This window comes from Aotus nancymaae, unplaced genomic scaffold (assembly GCF_030222135.1).
Source record: "Aotus nancymaae isolate 86718 unplaced genomic scaffold, 86718_ANA_hifiasm-v0.15.2.pri h1tg000046l, whole genome shotgun sequence".
NCBI lineage: Eukaryota > Metazoa > Chordata > Mammalia > Primates > Aotidae > Aotus > Aotus nancymaae.
In genome coordinates, this window is record NW_026988460.1 from 31,285,883 (window position 1) to 31,309,786 (window position 23,904).

Sequence of the window (23,904 nt, forward strand, 5' to 3'; positions counted from 1 at the left end):
GAAATAAAATAAGACTTCCTTACATTTCAGCTAACAGAGTAAGAAGGTTAAAACCTTCTCTGGTAGTCAGGCTCAGTGTGATGATAATGATCCCAGCTTAAAAAATCATGGAAACTTAGTGGGGCTAGAAAAATGGACACAGTAAGGACCGCCATTTCTTCTTGCCGAGAGTGGTTTCCTACAGCTTCATCTGAAATTATTTTTTAGTTTTCTTTAGTCAAAAAAATATATAAAAGAGTCCAAAGAACTCACTCAAAATTTGACTCAAAAGATGCTTCCTCTAAAGTGCCAGATCTTGGGCTGGGGCTATTCAGGGTGACCCCCAACACAGGGCAGTCTCGCTAATTCTATCAGGATAGTACTCAGTTATGTTCCAGGTTATGCGGTTCTGGAGCCTGTGTTCTTATAATATTCATCTGTTCTACGTCTCTTGTCATTCTTAGAGTTGAGAGGGACCTCAGAAATCATCTGGCCTGATATCCGCCCAATAAAGGCATTCGATCCATACCACTCATTTGTTTATCTTTCAAGTGCCCACTGCATGTCAGGGTCACCACTGTGCTAGGCATTGGTTTAAAAAGACTGAGACAAAATTACTGCTCTGAGGAAAGTCACAGTCCAGCCAGATAGTGAGTATAGCATAAAATCAGTCCAGCCAGATAGTGAGTATAGCATAAAATTGATTATGGCACTGCAGTAACTACCATAATAGAGATATGATCAGAGTAACTAGGTGACTAGAAAAGGGGCATGCAATCCAAACCAAGGAGGCCACTGAGTGCTTTCTGGAAGAGGTGATACCTGAGAGGAGTGTTTGAAGGTGAATAGGAGCTGGTCAGTTAAAGGAGTGAGAAGGATTAAGGAGACAGTATTGAGACTTGAAAGCATGGCATGCTCAGGAAAACTCCAGAACAGGAATACAAGCTGGGATAGAGGGAACACAGGAGGGGTAAAAGGTAAAGCCAGACAAAGTAAGGGGCAGGTCATAAAGGGTTTATATTATCGAGAGTTTGAACTTTATCCTGATGGGAAGCCATCTATAGGTTCCATAACCAATGAGGATCATGACGAGATTGCATTTGAGGAAAACCACTTTTGTGGCAGTGTGAGGATAGATTTAAGACAATGCCTGGAGTCAGAGAAAACAGAAGGATATCACAGTATTCCAAGCAAGAGATACTGAGACTCTGATCTAAGGCAGTGGCAATGGGGGTGGAAGGAAAGAAACATATGAAAGAGGCAGAACCAATAAGACTTTGCAATAGACTCAGTGACAAGGAAGTGCAAGGGAGGAGTCAAGAATGACTCCCAAGTTTCTGGCTCAAGCAAGCGGGTGGTTGGTGGCCTTCATTGGCATGAGGAATGCAGGAATAAGAGCACACCAGAAGGGGTGGGAGGCGATATAATAAACTGTGGACACACTGAGTTTAGGAACTCTCTGAAAACTGCAGTGGAGGTGTCCACAGAGCCAATGGGTTTATAAATAAGGAGCCCAGGGGCGAAACCAGAGATGAGACATGGATTTGGAAGCTGTCAGAGTAGGGGTGGCAGTTGAGACTGAGAGAGAGTCTAAATTGTTCAGGGATTGTGTATAAAGTGAGAAGAAAATATCTAAGAAACAAATCCTGGGGAAAAGGGAAAAGAGTTTAATCAGGACCAGCCAGAAAGTCATGAGGAAACCAAGAGAACACGATGTCAAGGAAGGCTTGGAAAAAGAGGGCTTTAAAAGGCAGAAGTGGTTTACAGGATTAAATGCTTCGGTACAGCCAATCAAGATCTGATAAATGGCCAGGCACCGTGGCTCACACCTGTAATCCCAGCACACTGAGAGGCCAAGGAGGGCAGATCACCTGAGGTCAGAAGTTCAAGACCAGCCTGGCTAACATGGTGAAACCCTGTTTGTACTAAAAATCCAAAAATTAGCTAGGCGTGGTGGTGGGCACCTGTAATCCCAGCTACTCGGGAGGATGAGGCAGGAGAATTGCTTGAACCTGGGAGGCGGAGATTGCAGCAAGCTGAAATCACTCCATTGCACTCCAGCCTGGGCAACAAGAGCGAAATTTTGCCTCAAAAAAAAAATCTGTTAAGTGTCTTTTGAATTTAGCAATAAATAATGAATTAGGCAAATAAAAACCAGAGTGGGCCAGAGAGAACAAAAGCCCAATGGCAGAGGTCAAAGGGAATTGAGGAGGTGAGGAAGTAGAGGTGGCAAATATAAATTGTTCTATCAAGAACCTAGACTACAAAGGGAAGGAGAAACAGAGGGTAAAGTAGGTTCAGAGAATGTGTTCTTGGTGGCTTGTATTTGTATTAATTTGTTTTTAAGATGGGAGAGGCTGGGTACGGTGGCTCATGCCTGTAATCCCAGCACTTTGGAGGCCAAGGTGGATTGCTCACTTGAGGTCAGGAGTTCGAGACCAGCCTGGCCAACATGGTGAAACCCCATTCTCTACTAAAAATATAAAAATTAGCAGGGTGTAGTTGCTCATGCCTGTGATCCTAGCTACTCGGAGGGCTGAGGCAGGAGAATCACTTGAATCTGTTGGACAGAGGTTGCAGTGAACCGCGACTGTACCACTACACTCTATCTTGGATGACAGAGTCTTACTCTGTCTCAAAAAAATAAATAAATAAAACATTTTAAAAAATGAGACAGACTTGACAGTGTTTAATCCTAAGGAAAAAAGGTTGTCTCTATCGGAAAACCTCCAGTGAGAAGCAGCACACTGCATCACAAGGTACTTCAATCTGGTTTGGACAGCTCATAAAAAAGCGACCTGTGGTTAGAAGTTACATCTGAATTAAGCTAAAATTGGCTTCACTATACCTTTTATTCTTATTTTATCCATAGGAAGCCTTCAATTATCAAACCCACCACCCCCTCTTCCATAAAACACTCTTTACTTGAAATGGAACATATCCAGTTACTTCAGCTTCACAATCCTGGCAGCCTTCCAACAACTGTGGTGGATTTTGTCAGTATCTTTTTAAAAATATATTTTCCAGAATTAGGCACAATATTCCATATGTGATCTAAACAGTGACAGTATAGAGAAATTATTTATCTGGTTTAGATATTATATTTTAATTTATATTATCACTCAAAAGCCTTTAACATTCCTCTCTGCTCTAAGAATAAAGCCTAAATCCTTGCATCTACAAGTCAAAGTTCTTGGGAGTTTAGACACAAACTACACTTTTTGAGCTTTTCTACAATGATTCATATTCTATCACATAAAATTGCTCTAACCTACTTAACTGATTTCATTTACAGTGTCACAAATTTTTCCAAGAAATTCCAGGGAGCTTGAGGATTCCTATTATGACCATAGTTTTCCTTGATCAGAATTGAAATAATCTCAGAACAGCATTTTCCATATCTTCCATTTGATGGAGCAGACTATGGTCTTCTCCAGTAACATGAAGGTTCATTTCTGTGTTTGTTTTATCTTCATATTATTTTTGCATAGGGTTCTACCCATGGGTTTGTAGATTTCATATAGATGTGAAGCATCCTGATACACTGTCACTCTTGGAACAAGTCCCTTCAACAAAGAGTATTCTATTGCCATTTTCTAGTTATGAGCTCAATATCCTGAAGTCTCAGGACTACCTATTATATTTAGCTTTTTGTGTTAAAAGTTTAAGTGCACTACTTGTTACACATGCCTTTTGTTGGTTTATTTATACAGAAGCCTAAAAATATTGTTTGCAACCTGTATTCTTGGTAGGTATTTTTTTAATCTAAGGTTATCTAAGCACATTTTATTTACATCACACTTTTTCTGTGTCACCTGTGTAAAGCCTGACATATCTGGTTTTGGCTTCACTGGGTTAATTTTCTCCCTCAACTTTAAAATACATTTAAAGTTTTCTATATAGATTATCAAGGTTTCTGCCAATGTATATCCTTCCCAATCCTTACAAGATGCACTCCATTCCTTGCCAGATGCCCATCATCCTGGCCCTGTAGAATACAGTCCAGAAAACTTTTTAAAACACCATCTACATAGGCAGGCATTTGTTTCTCAAAGCTTCCCTTCTTTGCTGTAGTTACTGCCATCACATGGAATGAGAGATAGAAATACCACCCGTGCTTTCAAATCTTGCAGTTTGTTACTCAGAACTTAAGTCATAGGAATAAAGCCCCAATTTCTTCTGAATGTCCTATTTATTCCCCAAAGGAAGCAGCAAATGTGGGTGACAGTTCATGGGGTTAACAAAGGTTCATGGTAGGCTCTCTATAATATCTTGGATATTGGCTTCTGCCCTCTCCCAATTTTCTACATCAAATCCCGATAAAGTGACCTTCAAAATCCCCACTTGGAAGTAATCCACAAGATGTAACATCTTTTTTGTCCTGAGTGTGATCACTAGACTGTCTCTCATCAGCGTACATCAGTAACTTCTCCCTAGTGCTCCAGGGAAGGAAGGTTTTGAATCCACCCCAATGGGAAACATGTCATGCAAGATCCAATGATCTTTATTTCTCTGCTGCTTCACATCCCTCCACTTGCCCACTTCATGACATTAATTTTTCTGCATTTTCCTGTCTGCCTTCCTCACTATCTTTTTTTCATTTGCCTAAGAATCTTTCAGCCTTGCTAAGAAGCTAGAGTGTGAAAAGCATCTATTTAAGTTCTCCCACCTTTTCCTTCTGCTTGTATTTGCAGCTGCTATAATTGGTCATCATCTCTGGCAAGAAGAGAAAGAAGGAACTTACTTTGAAGGTCACTGCCTCACTGCATATTAATTGAATTGCCAGATGAACTAGCTTTCACTAGAAATGCCCCTTGAAAACCCTAAAAGAGCAAACATATGTCTCCTTTCTTGCTATGGAATTTCTTAGAGGGTTAGAACATGTTTGACACATTTTTAAAAATTAGATTTTGAGTTCTTCAAGACAGAAACTGTGGAACTCAGGCCGGGCACGGTGGCTCAAGCCTGTAATCCCAGCACTTTGGGAGGCCAAGGCGGGTGGATCACGAGGTCAAGAGATCGAGACCATCCTGGTCAACATGGTGAAACTCCGTCTCTACTAATACAAAAAATTAGCTGGGCACGGTGGCGCGTGCCTGTAATCCCAGCTACTCAGGAGGCTGAGGCAGGAGAATTGCCTGAACCCAGGAGGCGGAGGTTGCGGTGAGCCGAGATCACGCCATTGCACTCCAGCCTGGGTAACAAGAGCGAAACTCCGTCTCAAAAAAAAAAAAAAAAGAAAAAGAAACTGTGGAACTCTAACTTTCCACAGTGCCCAACACAGAAACTTGATGGGAAATGAAAACCGATGAGGGCTATTGTTCAACTCTGAGGGCACAGACTTTCCATCTCTGTGGATTACCCTATTTTATTTTGCCCGTATTACTATGGTAGGTTTGCTGATTATATTCTGAGTATCTTTGGCGGGCAAGGTCACTAAACTGCCTTCCCTCTATTCTTACCTATTTTGACTCCAAGTCTCAGAACGATTTTTTTAAAGTGTTCTAGTCAAGTTTGATTAAAACAAACAAACAAACAAACCACAAGGGCTGGATAGGGAAACAAGTAACCAGAGATTACTGAATGAAGTTCTTAATTATGCCCATGTTTTTCTATTTCTTTGAGTCTTTCTTTAAATTGTCTGCTCTTTCAAAAATGTTATGCTAATGCTACTTAATATGCCTAGCTGCTTAAATGCGATTTGGTGCTTTGAGACTTTAGATAATATATATTTGAACGTAAACACTTGCTAATTTTTTACTAAATTAGCGTGCAGAAAATCTGGCATTTCAGATAATGAGGCCATAAAGCAGACCACTAACAGAGCAGGCACAGCTGTTATGTAAACCACAGGCACTTAAGTACTCGCCTACCTCATAACAGCAAATATCTCAGGCCAATATAAAGTACCACATTCTATTCCACCACCTGGGCAGATATGGACACATCTATTCCCTGACAGCCATCCCATTATGAGCAGCAACTCCATCTTACACTTGTTTATACTCTTGATGACACTTAATGTGCCACAAAAAATATGTGTCTCTTAAAAACTGTTCTACTCTCTGGCCTGAGTCATTTGGTGAGATTATAGGCAAACTGAGTCCAGTATTTGACCTAAGGACCCGGAGGGGTTACTTCCAGTGCACAGACGTGTCTCCTATTTCAGCACGCACAACCTCAGCAGCTTGGACTAGAAACCTGTAGCCACAGACCCCCTGACGTATTCCTTCCTGGACCTTCACTCTGAATATTGGATTCCTCCCTAGGGAGGCTGTCATGACTGCAAAGCCTTTCCCCAGTCAGCTCAGCTTCTATGTTGGCCATTCAAAGAGTGCCATCTGCAGGATGAACTGAGGACTCAAATACTTAATTCATCTTCAAATACCATTTGAAGAATTTGTTTAAAATTTGTTCAAGAGCTATTAAACACAAAAGTTAAAGTTTAATGAAGGATAATGGATTGCCACACAAATTCTTCAAAGTTATCATTTATGTCTATTTTAATAGCTGACTTAAATGTCTTTACTCCAAAGACTGACCACTGATAAGAATCACAGACGACTTCACTATCCCAAGAGTGGAGATGTATTTGTTCAGGGACTTTATACTGCCTCAACCCCACCCCGTGGATAGCCATTTCCTCTGCCACTGGCTTGCTTTTCCTTGCAGAAGGACAAATTTCCAGGAGCTGTGACAGATGCAATAGCTCTCTTTCTGCTTTGATTCAAGACAAGTTTTTTGAACCTAAATATAAAGAATGGGTGCTCAGAATTCCTTTCTCATTATCAGCCTCAAGTAAAGGAATTCTAAATGATAAGGATAAAAGAGGTCCCTTCATGGAATCATGACCCTTGAGAATATTGCTCATAATTTACCCCAGCCTCCTACCCCATGACATCTACAGCCTTCCTGACCATATCTCATAAACAGCAACCCAAACAAAGAACAGGAGTGTCCATGCTTTGACTTTCTGTCATTGCTCTTCTTACTCAAGAGCTTTTCAATTCCTAATTAAATCCATTCCTCTTCTCCCAATGGCCCTCACTTAAATGAGAGAAGAGGCAAGAGACAAAGAAAACCCTTTCCTGCCTAGATTACCCCATTTTCACCACCTATACATGGCAATCATGTTGTACAGAACAAAGCAGGTCTCAGGCAGGTTGACTGTCAGTAGCAGCCTGCCTGAGACTGCCTTCACTGTGGTCAGCATTGGTTTTCCTATGTAAACTAACAATCCCAGGATACTGGGCAGCTCCATCCCCCAGAGTGGGGATGATGGAATAAGGCAGGATTAATTCCCAGTCTACAAGATCCAGCTCTGGAGGCTAATTTCAGGGTAATGGGATGGCCCATGAACCCTAGTAAAGTGCTCCCTTTGTAGCTCACATCTGCTTTTCTCCTTTCTAGAGCAAACACTCCTCCTAAAAGCATGAGCCTTTTGGAAGTTAGAACTCTGTCTTCTCTTTCAAAACAATACAGTCTTACGAGAAAGCAGAGTCAGGGGAGATGTGGATTATGCCAGTTGATTACTCATTGGAAGGACCAGAGAAAACTCATAATGGATGTCAAAGCAGGTGGCAACATCCCCCATCCTCACCCTCTTTGTCCCACACTTTCCATATGCAAATGGACACTCAGAAATGAATTTTATGCCCAGTTCCTATACCTCAATAAGGAGGGACAGCATGGAATTAAGATAAGAACATGACTCTGGAACCCAGCAGAGCTGGGTCTGAATCTCAGCAGAGCTCCTAACAAGCTGGATGACTTGGGCACATTGAAGAACTTTCTGAGCCTCAGTGTTGCTTTCTATAAAACAAGGTGAATACTATCTAGCATTCAGGATTAGTATAAGACAAAATATGTAATGGAAACATAAGCTCTCAAAAATGTGTCCATTCTTTAGTATGAATTTAAGTTCATTTGTCTTTGTTGCTGATGGCAAGGCATTGTCCCACTTGAAAGGAATATCAGGCACCAGTGAGAAAGTGGAGGAGCAGATGGGCACAATGGGACTAGGATGGTCATGGGCCTGGCTTGGTTATAACAAAATGCAAAAACTGTAGCCTATAACCAAAACATGGGGCTATAACTAAGGTTGGCATTGGCTCTGAGGCCACATGAAGTAGAGGGAAAGGGGAATTGAGCTGGGTCAGTGCTATGGGTGGCTTTGGGAATGTCCTTTTTAAGTGAGGAGTGCTGAGCCATAGGACAGCCCACAGACAGAAGAACTAAAGCTATGGGATGGCCCTATTCCAACAGACCACCCCAGGTACTACAATGTCCACTCTCAGCAGTCAGGGGATATATGTGGTTCTCTCCCATCCTTTGCCCCCTAACAGCCTAGAGAGGAATGACCCAGGGTGCATGGCCACTCAGATCTGTGTTGCATGGGTCTGTGTTGCATCTTGTCCATCATAAGGTACATCAAGACCTGTGACTACTACAATGGCAAAGTCCACCTCATTCTGCAGAAGGTCCTCATTGGCTATAAGGATTTCTTTTTTATTGTGGTAAAATAAACAATATAACACTTAGAATTTTAACCATTTTAAAGTGTATATTTAGTGGTATTAAGTACACTCACAGTGTTGTGGTGCAACCAGCACTATCATTCATCTCAAGAACTCTTCATCTTGCAAAACTGAAACTCTGTATCAATTAAACCAGGGGTGTCCAATCTTTTGGCTTCCCCAGGCCACACTGGAAGAAGAATTTTCTTGGGCCACACATAAAATATACTAATGGTAACTGATGAGTTTTAAAAATCACAAAAAATTCATAATGTTTTAAGAAAGTTTACAAATTTGTGTTGGGCCACATTCAAAGCCATCATGGGCCACATATAGCCTATGGGCCACGGGCTGGATAAGCTTGCATTAAACAATAGCTCCCCATTCCTCCCTTCCCCTCAACCTCTGACAACCACCATTCTACTTTTTATCTCTATGAATCTGGCTACTCTAGGTGTAAGTAGAATCATAAACTATTTGTCTTTTCTGTGACTAGCTTATTTCACTTAGCATAATGTCCTCAAGGTTTATCCATGTTGTAGCATTTATTAGAATTCCCTCCCTTTTTAAGTCTAAATAATATTCCATTACATGAATATACCACATTTTGTTTATCCGTGCATCCGTCAATAGACATTGGAGTTGCTTCCACCTTTTAAATATTGTGAACATGGGTGTATAAATATCTATTTGATGATTGGGCATGGTAGCTCCTGCCTGTAATCCCAGCACTTTGGGAGGCCAAGGTGGATGGATCACTTGAGGTCAGGAGTTTGAGAGCAGCCTGGCCAACATGGTGAAACCCCATCTCTACTAAAAATACAAAAAAATTAGCCAGGTGTGATGGCAGGTGCCTGTAATCCCAGCTACTTTGGAGTCTGAGGCAGGAGAATCACTTGATCCCAGGAGGCAAAGGTTGCAGCGAGCCAAGATCACATTACTGCACTCCACCTTGGGCAACAGAGCAATACTCTATCTCAAAAAAAAAATTTTTTTTGTTTAAGTCCCTGCTTTCAATTCTGTTGGGAATACATGCTGAAGTGGAATTGCTGGATCTATGGTAATTCTATTTGTAATTTTTGAGGACCCACCACACTGTTTTCTACAGTGGCTCCACCATTTTACACTCTCATCAACAGTGCACAAGGGTTCCGTATAAGGCTTTCTTTATCCCACAGGTTGAGTCCAATCCACCTATATTCCCTGGGCTCAGGTTGCTGCTGACATGGTCTTTCTGGCTCCTGTAAGGCCTTTCACTTTTCAGCATATACTTGCAGCTCCCCTAAAGATGCAGTAATGCTCCATGACCTTCCTGTTCTTGCTTGGTTGTTGACGGGCCATCTCTTTTTGCATCCATAGCACACAGTCTGTCTGGGGCTGGGTGCCTCCCTGGGTGAGGCCCAGGGCTCTGCATAATGCCCAAAGTGGGACCCACATTGAGGGCTGTCTGCCTGGTGGGACTGAAGTCAGCTCTGGCTAAAGTGGTGATGTGGTAAAACCTAGCTCTGTCATCCTCACTCCTTCAGCAACACCCACCCCTCTGTCCCGTATGGGCACTCTCCCTGCCTTATTCTTCATCATTTTATTTTACACGGCAGCTGATCACACCTGACAAAATAACTGGAGAGCAGTATTTCATCTTGAAAATGAAAATTTTCAGGACCCATTTGGAAAACTCCCCAGTGGAGAAATATAACAGAGTTAGGACAACATTTTTGAGGTAGAGGCTCTAAACAAAAATACTTTGAAACAATTACACTATTAGACAAATGGTCAGGACCTCTCTCATACAACATATTTGTGTAAATTCAAAAACAGTGCCCTTTTTGGATCAGGTGTGCAGCTCAGCTAAACGACTTAACATTATATAAATGGCAGTTTAAATATTGTAGAAATGACACCAAGGTATGTTCTCTGGGCACATTCTGTCCTGTAAGCACATGGCTGGTGAGCAGGTGCCACCTATTTCTCCAGGTCCTGGAAGGTATGTGGCTTTGCAAGTAGAGCTGGGACTGATTTTTAGCTCTCACTCACTGGCAGTGACAATCATAAGCAGTAGCCCTGGGTTGATGAGGAATCTAGTAATGTCATTCCCTCCTGCCAGCACCACCTTGTGGACAAGGCATTTTTAGATCACACCAGTAGGAAAATTTTTTTGAAAGACCATAAATGTGGGCATCTATTTTACCACTTATCTAGACTCCAAAAAAAGACAAAGGACTCCTTGCATCAGGCAGGAAGGTAGCCCAGCATCCACAGGTTATCAACGCAGCATGCTTCACCAAACACCAAAGCCACAGCCCTGGATACACACACACACACACACACACACACACACACACGGCATCTCACCTGAGCCACCTCTTCAAAGTCTACAGGTTATCAACCCAGCATGCCTCACCAAACACCAAAGCCACAGCCCTGGTCTCCCTTATCTAGACACACACACACACACACACACACACACACACACACACACACACACAGCATCTCACCTGAGCCACCTCTTCAAAGTCATCATGCCTCTTCTGCAAGGTACACACACACACACACACACACACACACACACACACACACACAGAGCATCTCACCTGAGCCACCTCTTCAAAGTCATCATGCCTCTTCTGCAAGGCCCGGGCTCGATGTAGGGACTTCCCAACTCCAGTGTGTTTGCTGAGAAAGGCCTCACCATGGTTTTCAATCCAGTCCAACACCTGGTCAGAGAAGGATAACAGCAACAATGACTTCCTAGCAGAAGAAAAGACACGTAACAACATGTGCAACTGCTAGAGTCCTAATTACCCCCATATCCCATCCCTACTGAAAAGCAGAAGTTCAGGTGGACATGTTCAATCCACTGTGGGTTCATGGGATTTCATTATTGTCATTGGTAATATAATAGTCCTACCCTTAACTAAATTCAACTTATCGTTTTTGCTCTCCAGATTATTCTTCCATTACTTTCTCCATTTTCTTAGTTCATTATTTTAAACAAGCTACACAGACCATCAGGCACAGTTTAACCCCCTCACCACTTCTACCCAATGGCATAAAGATATTGGCAGGAAATTAGGTAGCAGCAGTTTGGGCAGTATCTTTGCCCTCATTACTCATCCAACACTCTGCCATAAGAATACCCACAGCAATAGTGATCAGTCATAGGGAAACTGCCTCATTGTGCTCCTGGGACTCCCCTTCCTAATCTTGAAAGAAAAGTCCAGGGTAGTCAGTCCCCAGTTGAATGCTCAAGATATCTGACCACTAGGAAAACAGCCCCCTCTGGCTTCTTTCTATCTCTCTCCTCCAATCAACACCAACCAACCAAATAAAAGTATTTGCATCCTGAGTCCTTTAGTATCTGAGTCTCTTGGGAAGCAGTGGAGACTTCATGTTCTTCCAGGCTAAAGATCTAGTGATTTGGCTTTAAGACAGTTTCCTTGATATTTAGAGACTTTGAAACAGAGGAGCCTGGGTAATAGAGGAGTGAGAGAGAGGGGATGCTAAGAAGGGTAGAAAATAAGTTTTTCTGAGGGGCACCAGAGAGGCAGGATGGAAATCCCTTAGTAAAAGCCTTGACGTGCAGGGAGGACCAAAGCCTTTTATACTCATTTTGCATTCCTGCAGATGGCCTAACAAAAATGTATGCATCCCAGAAATCACCTTTTGATCTCAAAGAGTTGTTGCTCAGTACATCAGGTGGCCACAATTAAATCAGAATTACAATGTGAACACACTTGTTATAGATCCTGCTAAAACTCAAGCAAGCTCACTAAATGCCTGCAATATTAACCATGAACTAAACATTTAATTAATGATAAGCTAGCCTTTCCAGATTTTGTAAGAGCTTACTGGAAAATGATTTAGATGAACTAGGTCTATTTAAAAGGATGCTTTAACTCATTCCTGTGTCTCAAAGGGATTGCCCTGTAGCAAACAGAGGTAAAACCAAATCATTCCAAAGACTACAAGCACAGGAGTTCTCTGACATTTGGGATATTTTAATATCTGCAGTGTGCAAAGTATGGACATTTTCAAAATCTTTGGTGACAGGATCACAAAGCCCACATCATGGTTGTGCTAGTTCAGAAAAAGGTACATATGAACATAAAAATGAGGCTTAACAAACGTCCACTTAATGAAGACAGGTGGAGTAACTGTCCATCACCATGAGGAAAATAAGTTTTTTATTAACAAAAAATGAATTTATCTAAACATTATCTATGGAGATTTTAAACACTTTATAAACACTTTACATTCTGGCGCTCTCTCTCTCTCTCTCTCTCTCTCTCTCTATATATATATATATATATATATATTTTTTTTTTTTTTTAAGTATTCTGGAGGCACAACCCTAAAAAGAAATTGTGGTAGTGCTGGATTTTTACCTTTTGCAAACACTGAAAATGTGGCACTGAAAGGAAAGGAACTTTACGTGTTCCTCTCTTAGAAGAGCCTACGTTTCTCTAGAATTACAGCAAAACTTCAACCAAAAAAAATCAGGAGAATGTATTTTTACTTGGCTTGCCACAATTAGATCTCACAATTCTGTACTGTAACAGGAGTTATGAGCTCCAGCATGCAAGGTCAAAGGTAAATACATGTAGTCACAAAGTTTTCCCTATATTATGTGACAAGTCTAGTAAAGTTTTAGAATTTCAATGCATAAACTTCCATTAATCCCTTTTGAGAACAAATTGAGGTTTGAGGATAATTTTCAGCATATAAAAGAACTACTGGTGGTCATTTATAAACGTATTGGAATTTATAACAGATTTTTCAGACTACATTTTTTTTAAATTTAGTTTTGAGCAATTAAGTATGACCTGCTTGTCTTGTCTGGCAATGTTTTCATGAGTTTATTTTATTTCATTTTTTATCTCTAGCTTTAAGAAAATTGGTTATTCTGAGGCAAATTGGTTGAAGAGGAATATTTTTCACCTACTAGTTTACCCACATACAGTGTTTGCACTCCCCAAAAATGATTTCACAATTTTTAAACATTTTTTAAAAGGCAATTTGTTTCCTTTTTAAGTTACTCCACTTTCTTTAAAATGTCAATATATTTTCAGTTAGTGGCACCTAGTTTTACTTAATTGGCTATGCCTTCATCACTTAAAAAACTATTTCTTTCATATTTGAGAGGCTTTTTACTTCATCTTAACATAACTTTGATTGCTCTATGATGTTATAGTACCATCATTTAGTCCAATTTCTACCATTAGAATTGAAGCTGTAGGAAAAATATGTGCAATCTAGACAAAAATTCAGGAGCTATGCAGAAATCAATTTAACAAATCAAAAAGCAAATACTTTAGGAAATTAACAAAATGACTTTAGTAATCCAGACTGAAAAAGTACTTGAGGCTAGATAAACATAGTCAATATATGAAGTATTGTTAGATATTCTAATTTCTGACTATTTTATTTCAGACAGTTCACTTAGAGCCATTGTTGTGTGATACAAGTGTTTAGACCACATACTGTCTTGACCCTGATTCCACATCCTCCAACCTTGGGAGTACAATCTGACTTGACCCTGATTCCATGTACTCCAACCTCGGAAGTACAATCTGACTTTCCATGCAGATCCTGCAAACCAGAGAAATGTGTTCCTGAGCAGTCACCAGCAGTACCTGACAACTGTATTACACACTATAAATGTATAGGTGGCTTGAAATTCTGGATATTTGTTGGTTTCTAGTGAGTTCCATTAAGATGAACCAGGCCCCAGAATCTGAACATCACTGGTTAAAGAATAAATTGACTTTCTAGCCAAAACCTGGACCCTACCTAAGTACAAGTACCCATCAAGGTACTCCTTATAATCTTATTCCTGAATGATTTATCCTCATCTACAAGGCATATTTAAAATACTCAATTACCAATCATAGTCAGAGTATACAAGATGATAGTCATTCATACCTATTGATGGCTCTGAATTGGTATTTGAACATCTCCAACTTGGGAGATTTTATCTTTTTGTTTTTGTCTGAGGGGTCCTCAGGCAGCAGAGAAGCATATGTAGGTATATAAGTATTCACATATTCAGATATTTATTTGACAGTCTTATTGTGCCCTAGTGCCGGGCACTATAGCACCTCTAGAGGTGGAGGTGCAGCAGTAAACAAGGCAGGCATGGCCTGATGCTAGGAACTCAGTCTTATAGGGGTAACAAGCACTAGACACTAAATCACACAATTCATCATTCATTGCAAAGGTGAAAAGTGTCAACAGTCAAATGCATCTTCGCCAGAGGATCATGGAAGGCTTCTTAGAAGAAGTGAGGTTTAGCTGAGATCTGAGAGAGAGTAGGATTTAACCAAAGTAGGAATTAAAAAGACCAGCATGGCTTGCACAGGGGATAAGTATAAAATGGACCCTGAAAAGGCAGGAACCAGATTGTGGTGAACCCTGATGTGCTGAATGGGAGAATCCAGTGTTCATCCTAAGAGCCACTGAAGGGTTGCAAGGAGGATAAAGACTATTTCATTTTCAGTTAAAAATTATTGCTCTGACTGGCTAGGTGCAGTGGTTCACACTTGTAATCCCATCCCTTTGTGAGGCAGGGGCGGGTAGATTGCTTGAACCCAGGAATTTGAGACAAGCCTCAGCAACATGGCAAAACCCTGTCTCTACAGAACAATACAAAAAAATTAGCCAGATGTGGTGGTGTACACCTGCAGATCCAGCTACCCAGGAGGCTGAGGAGGGAGGATCTCCTGAGCTTAGGAGGTTGAGGCTGAAGTGAGCCATGATATCACCATTCCAGCCTGGGCAACAGAATAAGACCTTGTCATAAATAAATAAAAAATTTTTTAAAAAATTTATTTAAGGTTCTGATTGCTTTGTGGAGGATCAACTGGGGAAGGCAAGAGTAGAGAGGGGAAAACAGGATGCAGAAATTATGACAAGAGGTGATGGTGACGCAGGCAAAGCCAATGGCAGTGTACATGGATAGACAGGTTGGGGGAAAGAATTGCCAAAACTTGGTCATTGGCTATGAGGGAGATGGAGAGGCAGGTGGTAAGCCTGACTCCCAGAGGCATGTCTCAAACAACTGAGTGGAAGGTAGAACTAGTCACTGGTATAGGAGTGAAAGAGTTATAAGGGGTAGCAAAGACATAACATTTTTTTTTCCTTAAGATTTTTTTCCCTTTCCATGTTCATGCTCTTGTTTTGCATATGAGCATGGAAGAAAGGGATACTCAGGGGCATAAATGTCAGTGATTTGTGCCCCTAAATTTGAATGGGAAATAGTACTCAATACTAGTTGTCAATCAGATTCCAGTAACATGTGCTTTTAGTTTCAAAGAAGTAATTTATACAATAAAACTTAAAAATAAATTATAAATTGTTAATCTAGCTGAACCCCAATAACAAATCAGTTAGGAATATCAAATCCACTTTAACAACATAACTTCAAACTAAGCATCCATCAATGGATGACTGGGTAAAGAAAATGTGGTATATATTTACAATGGAATACTATTCAGCCATAAAAAAGAATGAAATCATGTCTTTTGCAGCAACATGGATGGAACTGGAGGCCAATATCTTAAGTAAAACAAGTCAGGCACAGAAAGACAAATATAACATGTTCTCATTTATATGTTGGAGATAAATAATGCATACACATGGATGCAGAGTGTGGAATGCTAGACAGTGGACACTGGAAAGGGAGAGGGGGTGGTTGATGAGAAATTACCTAATGAGTACAATATATGTTATTTGGGTGATGGATATCCTAAAAGCTCTGACTTTACCACTATGCAATCTATGTATATAACAAATTATACTTGGACCCCGTATATTTATACAAAAATAAATAAATAAAGGCATACCCTCAGACTTAAGTGAAATTAACCCATGCATTCTTGAAATGGCTTTTCACTGGGGCATAATTTTTCAGCAGCCCCTTACGCTGACATACAAAGTCCCACGTGCCTGGCCCTACCCCCCTCTTAACCCTACCTCAAATGAATTCCTGCCTCACCCCACAGCACCCTAAAAGCTGCTTCTCATCTCCTAAGCTTTGCTCTATTTCTCCCTTCACTTCCCATATCCTTTCCTTTCGTGTATCCACTTCCCAGGCTACCTCCTACTTACACTTTAAGCTCTGCCTCAAAATCATTGGCTATGGAAAGTCTCAAGTCCTTAATAATCCATCTGGGCTGGAGTGGGTGTTTCTCTTCTCTGATTCTGTTCAAACCACAATTATTGCCCACAGGCCTGTCTCTCACACTAGACTCCAACCTCTTTGTACTCCCAGGATGCAGTGTGGTACTCAACACAGAGTGGTTGCTTAGTACATGTTTAATTGAACTGAACTCAAACTAACCTCTCTAACACAGAACTTTGGAGTGAAAGACTCCTGCTCTACACTCCCACTGTAACTCTATCTCAGTCTGCACTCAAATTCTCTCTTTGTGCATCTCCACCCTCTTCACTGCCCCACTTGGCAGGTAAGTAGTTCCTAGAGGAAGGTAAAGAGCATGGGTTTTTCACCATTTGTATCCTACCTTCCTTCTCCTCTACCACACAGCATCCTTGCCTGCATCTCGCACTCAAAAGATACACAATGACTGTTCATAGCCATGAATTGCCAAGTGCATACGTGGCTGAGGTCCTGCCCTGCTTATCTTGAGAGGAATTTTGCCATCCCATTCAGGAATGCCATCATTAGGGATAATAGTACTGGTGAGCCCAGGCTCCTTGCCACTACAGCAGGCAGGCAGTCTTAAAACAACTTGTAAAGATCTTCCTTTCTCCATCTTGACTTTTCAACCAGAAAGTAGTCCTTTCCCAGAACAGTCTTTTCCAAAAGAGACATTCACATCCTGAACTAGATTTGAAAGCTAACCTAACAGCCATTATGCATAATTCCCTAATCACCCCCTTTCTTCCTCATCTAATTGTGTTTATTCCAACCAGCATTCAATCAAGATGCAATGTTTTTCAGCACAGGAGACAGTCTAACTGCCAAGGAGCAGGAATTTTTTTTTAGATGAAGTCTTGCTCTGTTGCCCAAGCTGAAATACAGTGGCATGATCTTGGCTTAGCAAAGCCTCCACCTCCTGGGTTCAAGCAATTCTCCTGCCTCAGCCTCCTGAGTAGCTGGGATTACAGGCACACACCACCACAACTGGCTAATTTTTTGTATTTTTAGTAGAGATGGGGTTTTGCCATGTTGGCCAGGCTGGTCTTGAACTCCTGACCTCAGGTGATGCACCTGCCTCGACCTCCCAAAGTGCTAGGATTACAGGTGTGAGCCACCACACCTGGCTGGAAAATGGCCTTTTGAAGAGAACTATTAACAAACAATCTTTGTATAGTGGCCATGAAGGCATCTGAGCTAGCGGGAAACCACTCGGGTCTTAAGGACTTTGTAGGTACCATTCCATGAGCCAGAACCTCTTCTTTTTTTGGAGACAGAGTCTCACTCTGTCACCCAGGCTAGAGTACAATGGCACAATCTTGGCTTACTACAGCCTCCACCCCCTGGGTTCAAGCAATTCTCATCCCTGAGCCTCCTGAATAGCTGGGACTACAGGAACACACCACCATACCTGGCTGACTTTTTTGTATTTTGGTAGAGACAGGGTTTTACCATGTTGGCCAGGCTGATCTTGAACTCCTGAGATCAAGGTAATCCACTTACCTTGGCCTACCAAAGTGCCAGTATTACAGGCATGAGCCACAGTGCCCAGTCCCAGAACCTCTTATTAAACAGGCCCCACTGCTCATTCATTCAGCTCTCTACAATCGCCAGCCATCGCCATCACCAGCTATCGCCATATGACACATGGCATACTTGCTTGGTTTGGGCGTTGTTTTATTTCCACCCTCTGACTGTAAGCTGTATGTGAACAGGGGTTTCATTTGATTTGCTGCTGTGTTCTTCTCAGAGTATTTGCTGAATAAATGGGTAAGTGAATAACAAATATAATTTGAAAACTTCCTGTGTGAAAAGGACAAAAATCATGAAAAGAAATGGAGACTTTTTACAAACATATGTGGAATCAGAATCCTAACTCTCTGATCCCTCACCTGGCTTTCTCTGATAAGTCATCTTATTTGAAATACGTTATTCAGCTTGTGTCATAATTTGATCCATGGGGTAAAACAACAAGATGTTTGATATTTTAAGTAAACTGAAGAATTCCCCTGTCTTAATTCCTACCTCTCAGCCCCTAGCTCCCTGCCCCTTTAGAAAGTCATTTTTCTGAGGTAAATGAAGGAGCATTTATAAGCCATCAGGCACCTGCAAGACATTTCATTCTGTTAAAGGTTCAAGTATACACAGTGCAAAGAGCACTCAGGAGAGTCTACCACATGATTATTTCTGTCTCCTCACACAGCACACTAAGAACTAGTCTGAAGGGGAGCAGCTCCTAGGTTGCCTGGACTACCCAGCTCCCCATTGGTTGCAACTGGAGAGCATGCAGGCACCACTTGAAATGCCCAGTTACTAGCAACTCATTTTCCATCCCCTCTTTGGAACAAGTATGATCAAAATAAATGTCCTGCTATGGCAGGAGAAGCCATTAGTTTTCTGAGAGGGCTCAGTGGAAACTCATTAGCAGATGTACAGACTATGCTTCCTCTGAGAGCTGCAATCCTGTCTCCTGGCAGACTCGATGTTGGGCAGAAGCCAGCTGAGGGTCCAGAGACCCAAAATCTCAGCTGCCCCCAACCTGGGCCCCTCCAGCCCCAGCCTGACTGCACCCATCCCTTCCCAGGAGAGTGGAGGCTGAGTCCTCCCACCTCCATGAGAGAACCTCCTCTGCCTGGTGCCTTGCTGCCTGTTTCTGGAGGCACTGTACTTTTTAACACTAAGGCTTCAAACTCTTGTCAGCAGTTTTGAACTTTAGAATGCTTAAGAATCACCTGGGGTTCTTTTCATATTATAGACTCCACTTCATTCCCAAATTCTGAATCAAGAAATGTAGAACAGGGCCTGATGATCTGTTTTTAAAGAGCCCTCCACTCTGCCCAGATGATTTTAATGCAGGGGTCCAAGGACAACACTTTGAAAAATATAGTTATATATTCACATGTGATGCCTCCCTCATTTTCTATAACAAATGGAAAATAACTTTTAGCCATTTTTTTTCCCCAAAAAAAGCTCTCAAACCTACACTTGCCCCATTACCCTTGTTCATGCTCTATGGCCACACACCATGCCTATGGATTCCAGTCTCCTCCCACCCCAACTCAGCCCCAGACTGGCACTAGATTTCCTCAAGTCTTTACTCTGATTACATGAATCCTTCAACAGCATCACATCAGTAATCATGTATGAGTTCTTTATTCTTTAGCCTAGTATTCAAGGCACCAGAATTAGCATGTAGAGATCAAGGACATGCTAAGGATAGGGACTGTCAGAAAAAATGTACCCTGGATGGTCACTGTCTTATTACTTGTTAATATAACAATAAAACAGGAATTGAGGACATTAAACATGTTAAAAATTGCTGTGGATCAATAAAGCCCTGAGGTTCAGTATCTCCTGGCAAGAGACTTCTCAATGCCTCCCCAGGCCCCATCTCCCACCCCTGCCAGATGAGGTGCCCAGGTCCTTCCTTGGAAGGTGCTCACCATTGAAGAACCACTCTTCAGTCAGGACAGAGGTTGCATTCACAAAATCAAAGTAAATACCAAAGTAAACATCAAGGGAGAAGCCCATGGTGGGGAAAGGCAGAGAGGCAAGAAGGAAAGTAGGGCAGAGAACAGAGTGGCTGGAGTATAGCAAGGAAAATGGGGAACCAGGAAGAAAAGGTACTAGAAGCCCATGAGGTTCCAGGCAGGAAGGATGTGAGCATACCAGAGGCAAGCCTCTAGCTCATTCCTGAGCCCTGCAGAGACTAGGGAACACATGGGGAGGACTGGAACCCATAGTCTTCTGTACTAGCCTCCTACCACAGGGAAAGGGATGGAGTGCTTCCTCTAAGATCAGGGACACTAAAAAGGCAGATGGGAATGTTTCCCTCCCTCTCTTCATTTCAATCAGAAAGCAACCCTGACAAGCAGGAGCCTCCCTCTCGATCTGTACCAACTCAGCAGAGTCTCAATCTTGTGTTCCTTCTGGGCATTCATGCTGCCCAAAGAATCATCTAATACCTACTTGAAAAATATCTGAATGATTAGATTATCACCATCAAAAAAAACTTATCTGAGAACTTTAAAACTGCTAATTATGGCCATGGGCAGATGGATATTATTCAAGATATATGCTGCAAAGAATAGCATCAGTAACGCTAAGTTAACATAATTATAACTGTGAAAAATAAATGAGAATGGGTAGTGTCTGTTTTGGGGAAATCTGTGTTAGTGACAAATAGCTAGAGAAAGTATTTGGAAAAGGTTTTTGGGTATGAGTAGGACTACCTTCTTGAATCTTACTGGACAGGTAGTTTGAGATCAATCTCAGCTGTCAGCAGCTACATGATGTTAGGCAAGTCTCATCCTGTGGGATCAAGTAATTTATCAGGACACTTTGACCAGTGATACTCTGACACTAAATTATAAATCTCTCAAGGGCATGATCTGTGTCTCTATTCCCATCACCCAGCATAGGGCATATGGTATAGTAGAGAGGCTAAGAGGATGGAGTTTGATATTAGGTGAACTTGGAATTGAATCCCTGATCTGCCACTAGCTGTGTGACCTTAGGTGAGTTTACTTAACCTTTTTAAGCCTTAATTTTCTCATCAGAAAGACAGGAACAAAACTCTTTTCTGCCTCACAATGATGGAACGTTAAACAAAAGGCAAGTGAAGAGATTAGATATTCAATCATATTTACTCATAAAGATGATGAATCCTGAGCTTTGAATAATATAACTTCTAAAGACACATTTAATTATGTAACAAAATCTCAGGGTTGGTATCCAATCATCCCTCCAATATTTGAATCCTCTTCTCAATGTACCCATCAAGTAACCTGTTGCACGTATGGTTCCCCCATGAGTGCATTCCTTGATCTAACGAGGTGCAGAATATGTCCTGACCCTTTCCTTTTTAGATGTTTTAATCCTTCTTTCTTATAGGAAGAGTTAGTTTCTAGACCTGACATCGTTCTGGTTACTTTTGTTTTTTTTTTTAAATAACTAATCATTCTGAGAGCAACCTGAAGTGCTCATATTCTATTATGCAAAACTGTCAACTGGATTATACAATGACCAAACTGGTTTAGTATAATTAAGAGACTATAATCACTGGAGCTAGTAAAAGATTGACTATTTGGAGTTTTTAGAAAATTACAGTCAAATCCCTTTCAGATAGTCTTCGGCAAACTAGAGTTGACATAGTAAAAGCTGTAATTTTCCACCTGAGGGTTCAGAGAAACTGAGGGAAGCAAGTAAAATCTATTTATAGTACAGGAACAATGGACTTTAAATGAATATTAATTTTCATTAATTCAGAATGGAAGTCACCAAGGCAGATATATTCGGACATCACTGCTCTTCCCCAGTTCACCTGACCAGACTGCTTAAAAACAAGACATAAGAGCCTCGAATGTGTCACTGACCTATTCACTCCAACAAGACCACTCCCTAACCTTTCAGCCTCATCTCCCATTATTGCTGCCAGGAGTAGGGGTCCAGTTAGATTTCCTCATCCTTCTGCCCTGCCTATAACTTAGTTCTCTGCTTTCTGGTCTTTCCCAGGAACATCACCCCCATCTCCCTGACCCGTGCTCCAAGGACTGGTACAAAGCCCACTCCAACTGGAGGGAACTCTCTCTGCCCTGACTCCAATAAGCTCACTGTTGTTTGGTTTTTTGGCTCTGAACACAGATAGCTGTGTGCCATTAATATATCCTGGGGTGTATGTGTCTACTCTCAAAGGCAGAGACCACAAACGTCTAGCACAAAGCTGTTCATACAGAAGGTGTGCCAAAACACTTTATAGACGTGTTCTTTTTTTAATTCTTTTTTTCTTTTTTGAGATGGAGTCTCGCTCTGTCACCCAGGCTGGAGTGTAGTGGCACAATCTTAGCTCACTGCAACCTCCGCCTCCCAGGTTCATGCAATTCTCCTGCCTCAGCCTCCTGAGTTGTTGGGACTACAGGTGTGTGCCACCACGCCTAGATAATTTTTGTATTTTTAGTAGAGATGGGCTTTCACCATGTTGGCCAGGCTGGTCTTCAACTCCTGACCTCAAGTGATCTGTCCACTTTAGCCTCCCAAAGTGTTGGGATTATAGGCGTGACCCACTGTGACAGGCCTCTGTCAACTGGCATATTTTTTATTTGTTACAGGAAAACTAGAATTATTTTATAATTTAAAAATAGAGGTTGGGGCCAGGCGTGGTGGCTCACGCCTGTAATCCCAGCACTTTGGGAGGCTGAGGCAGGTGGATAACGAGGTCAAGAGATTGAGACCATCCTGGTCAACATGGTGAAACCCCGTCTCTACTAAAAATACAAAAATTAGCTGGGCATCGTGGTGCACGCCTGTAGTCCCAGCTACTAGGGAGGCTGAGGCAGGAGAATTGCTTGAACCCAGGAGGCAGAGGCTGCGGTGAGCCGAGATTGCGCCATTGCACTCCAGCCTGGGTAACGAGAGCAAAACTCTGTCTCAAAAAAAAAAAAAAAAAAAAAAAAATAGAGGTTAGGGGTGGGAGGGTTAAAGTCACACTAAAAGACAAAAACATGGAATTATATGATTTAAACAATCAGTGGAGATTATTCCTGTGTTTGTGTTTTATTTGCAAATCCTACCTACTATCTACCAAAGAGTGTTGTCTCTTGGATTTGCTATCAGATAGACTCATTCTTGAGAAAAATAGAGAGTGAGGAAGAAGGGGAGGCAGTCCAAGGTGGCCTGCCTGCAGGGGATGCTCTGAAAACAGTTGCTCTAGCTAAGGAAAGATAGAATGAAATTCACATCTCCCAGAAAGAGCAAGAATCTAGTGACTCCTTGTTCTTTCCCCCACAATTCAGGTCTATCTGGGCCTAGAAGTAGTCCTTTTACATACATGGGAAGATAGAGGAGTTAGGGGAGAATGAAAAACAGATAGTGCATTGGGATTCCTTGCATCCAATACAAGAGCACCCAGATTCATAAAGCAAGTTCTTAGAGACCTACAAAGAGACTTAGATTCCCAAACAATGATAGCAGGAGATTTTAACACCCCACTGTCAATATTAGACATATCAATGAGACAGAAAATTAACAAGGATATTCAGGACTTGAACTCAGCTCTGGACCAAGCAGACCCAATAGACATCTACAGAACTCTCCACCACAAATCGACAGAATATACATTCTTCTCAGCATCACATCACACTTATTCTACAATTGACCACATAATTGGAAGTAAAACACTCCTCAGCAAATGCACAAGAACAGAAATCATGACAAACAGTCTCTCAGACCACAATTCAATCAAATTAGAACTCGGGA

The 23,904-nt window shown here is 41.6% G+C and overlaps 1 protein-coding gene across 18 annotated transcripts in view; it reads right to left on the reverse strand.

Moving 5' to 3' along the window:
* Positions 1-23,904, reverse strand: part of KALRN (kalirin RhoGEF kinase) — a 699,137-nt gene that overhangs the window by 369,028 nt on the left and 306,205 nt on the right. For all 18 annotated transcript variants that reach the window (XM_021673991.2, XM_021674000.2, XM_064362131.1 and 15 more), the window contains exon 10: positions 11,087-11,209. In XM_021673991.2, the coding sequence (XP_021529666.2) occupies positions 11,087-11,209 (123 nt within the window). The remainder of the gene's footprint in view (positions 1-11,086; positions 11,210-23,904) is intronic.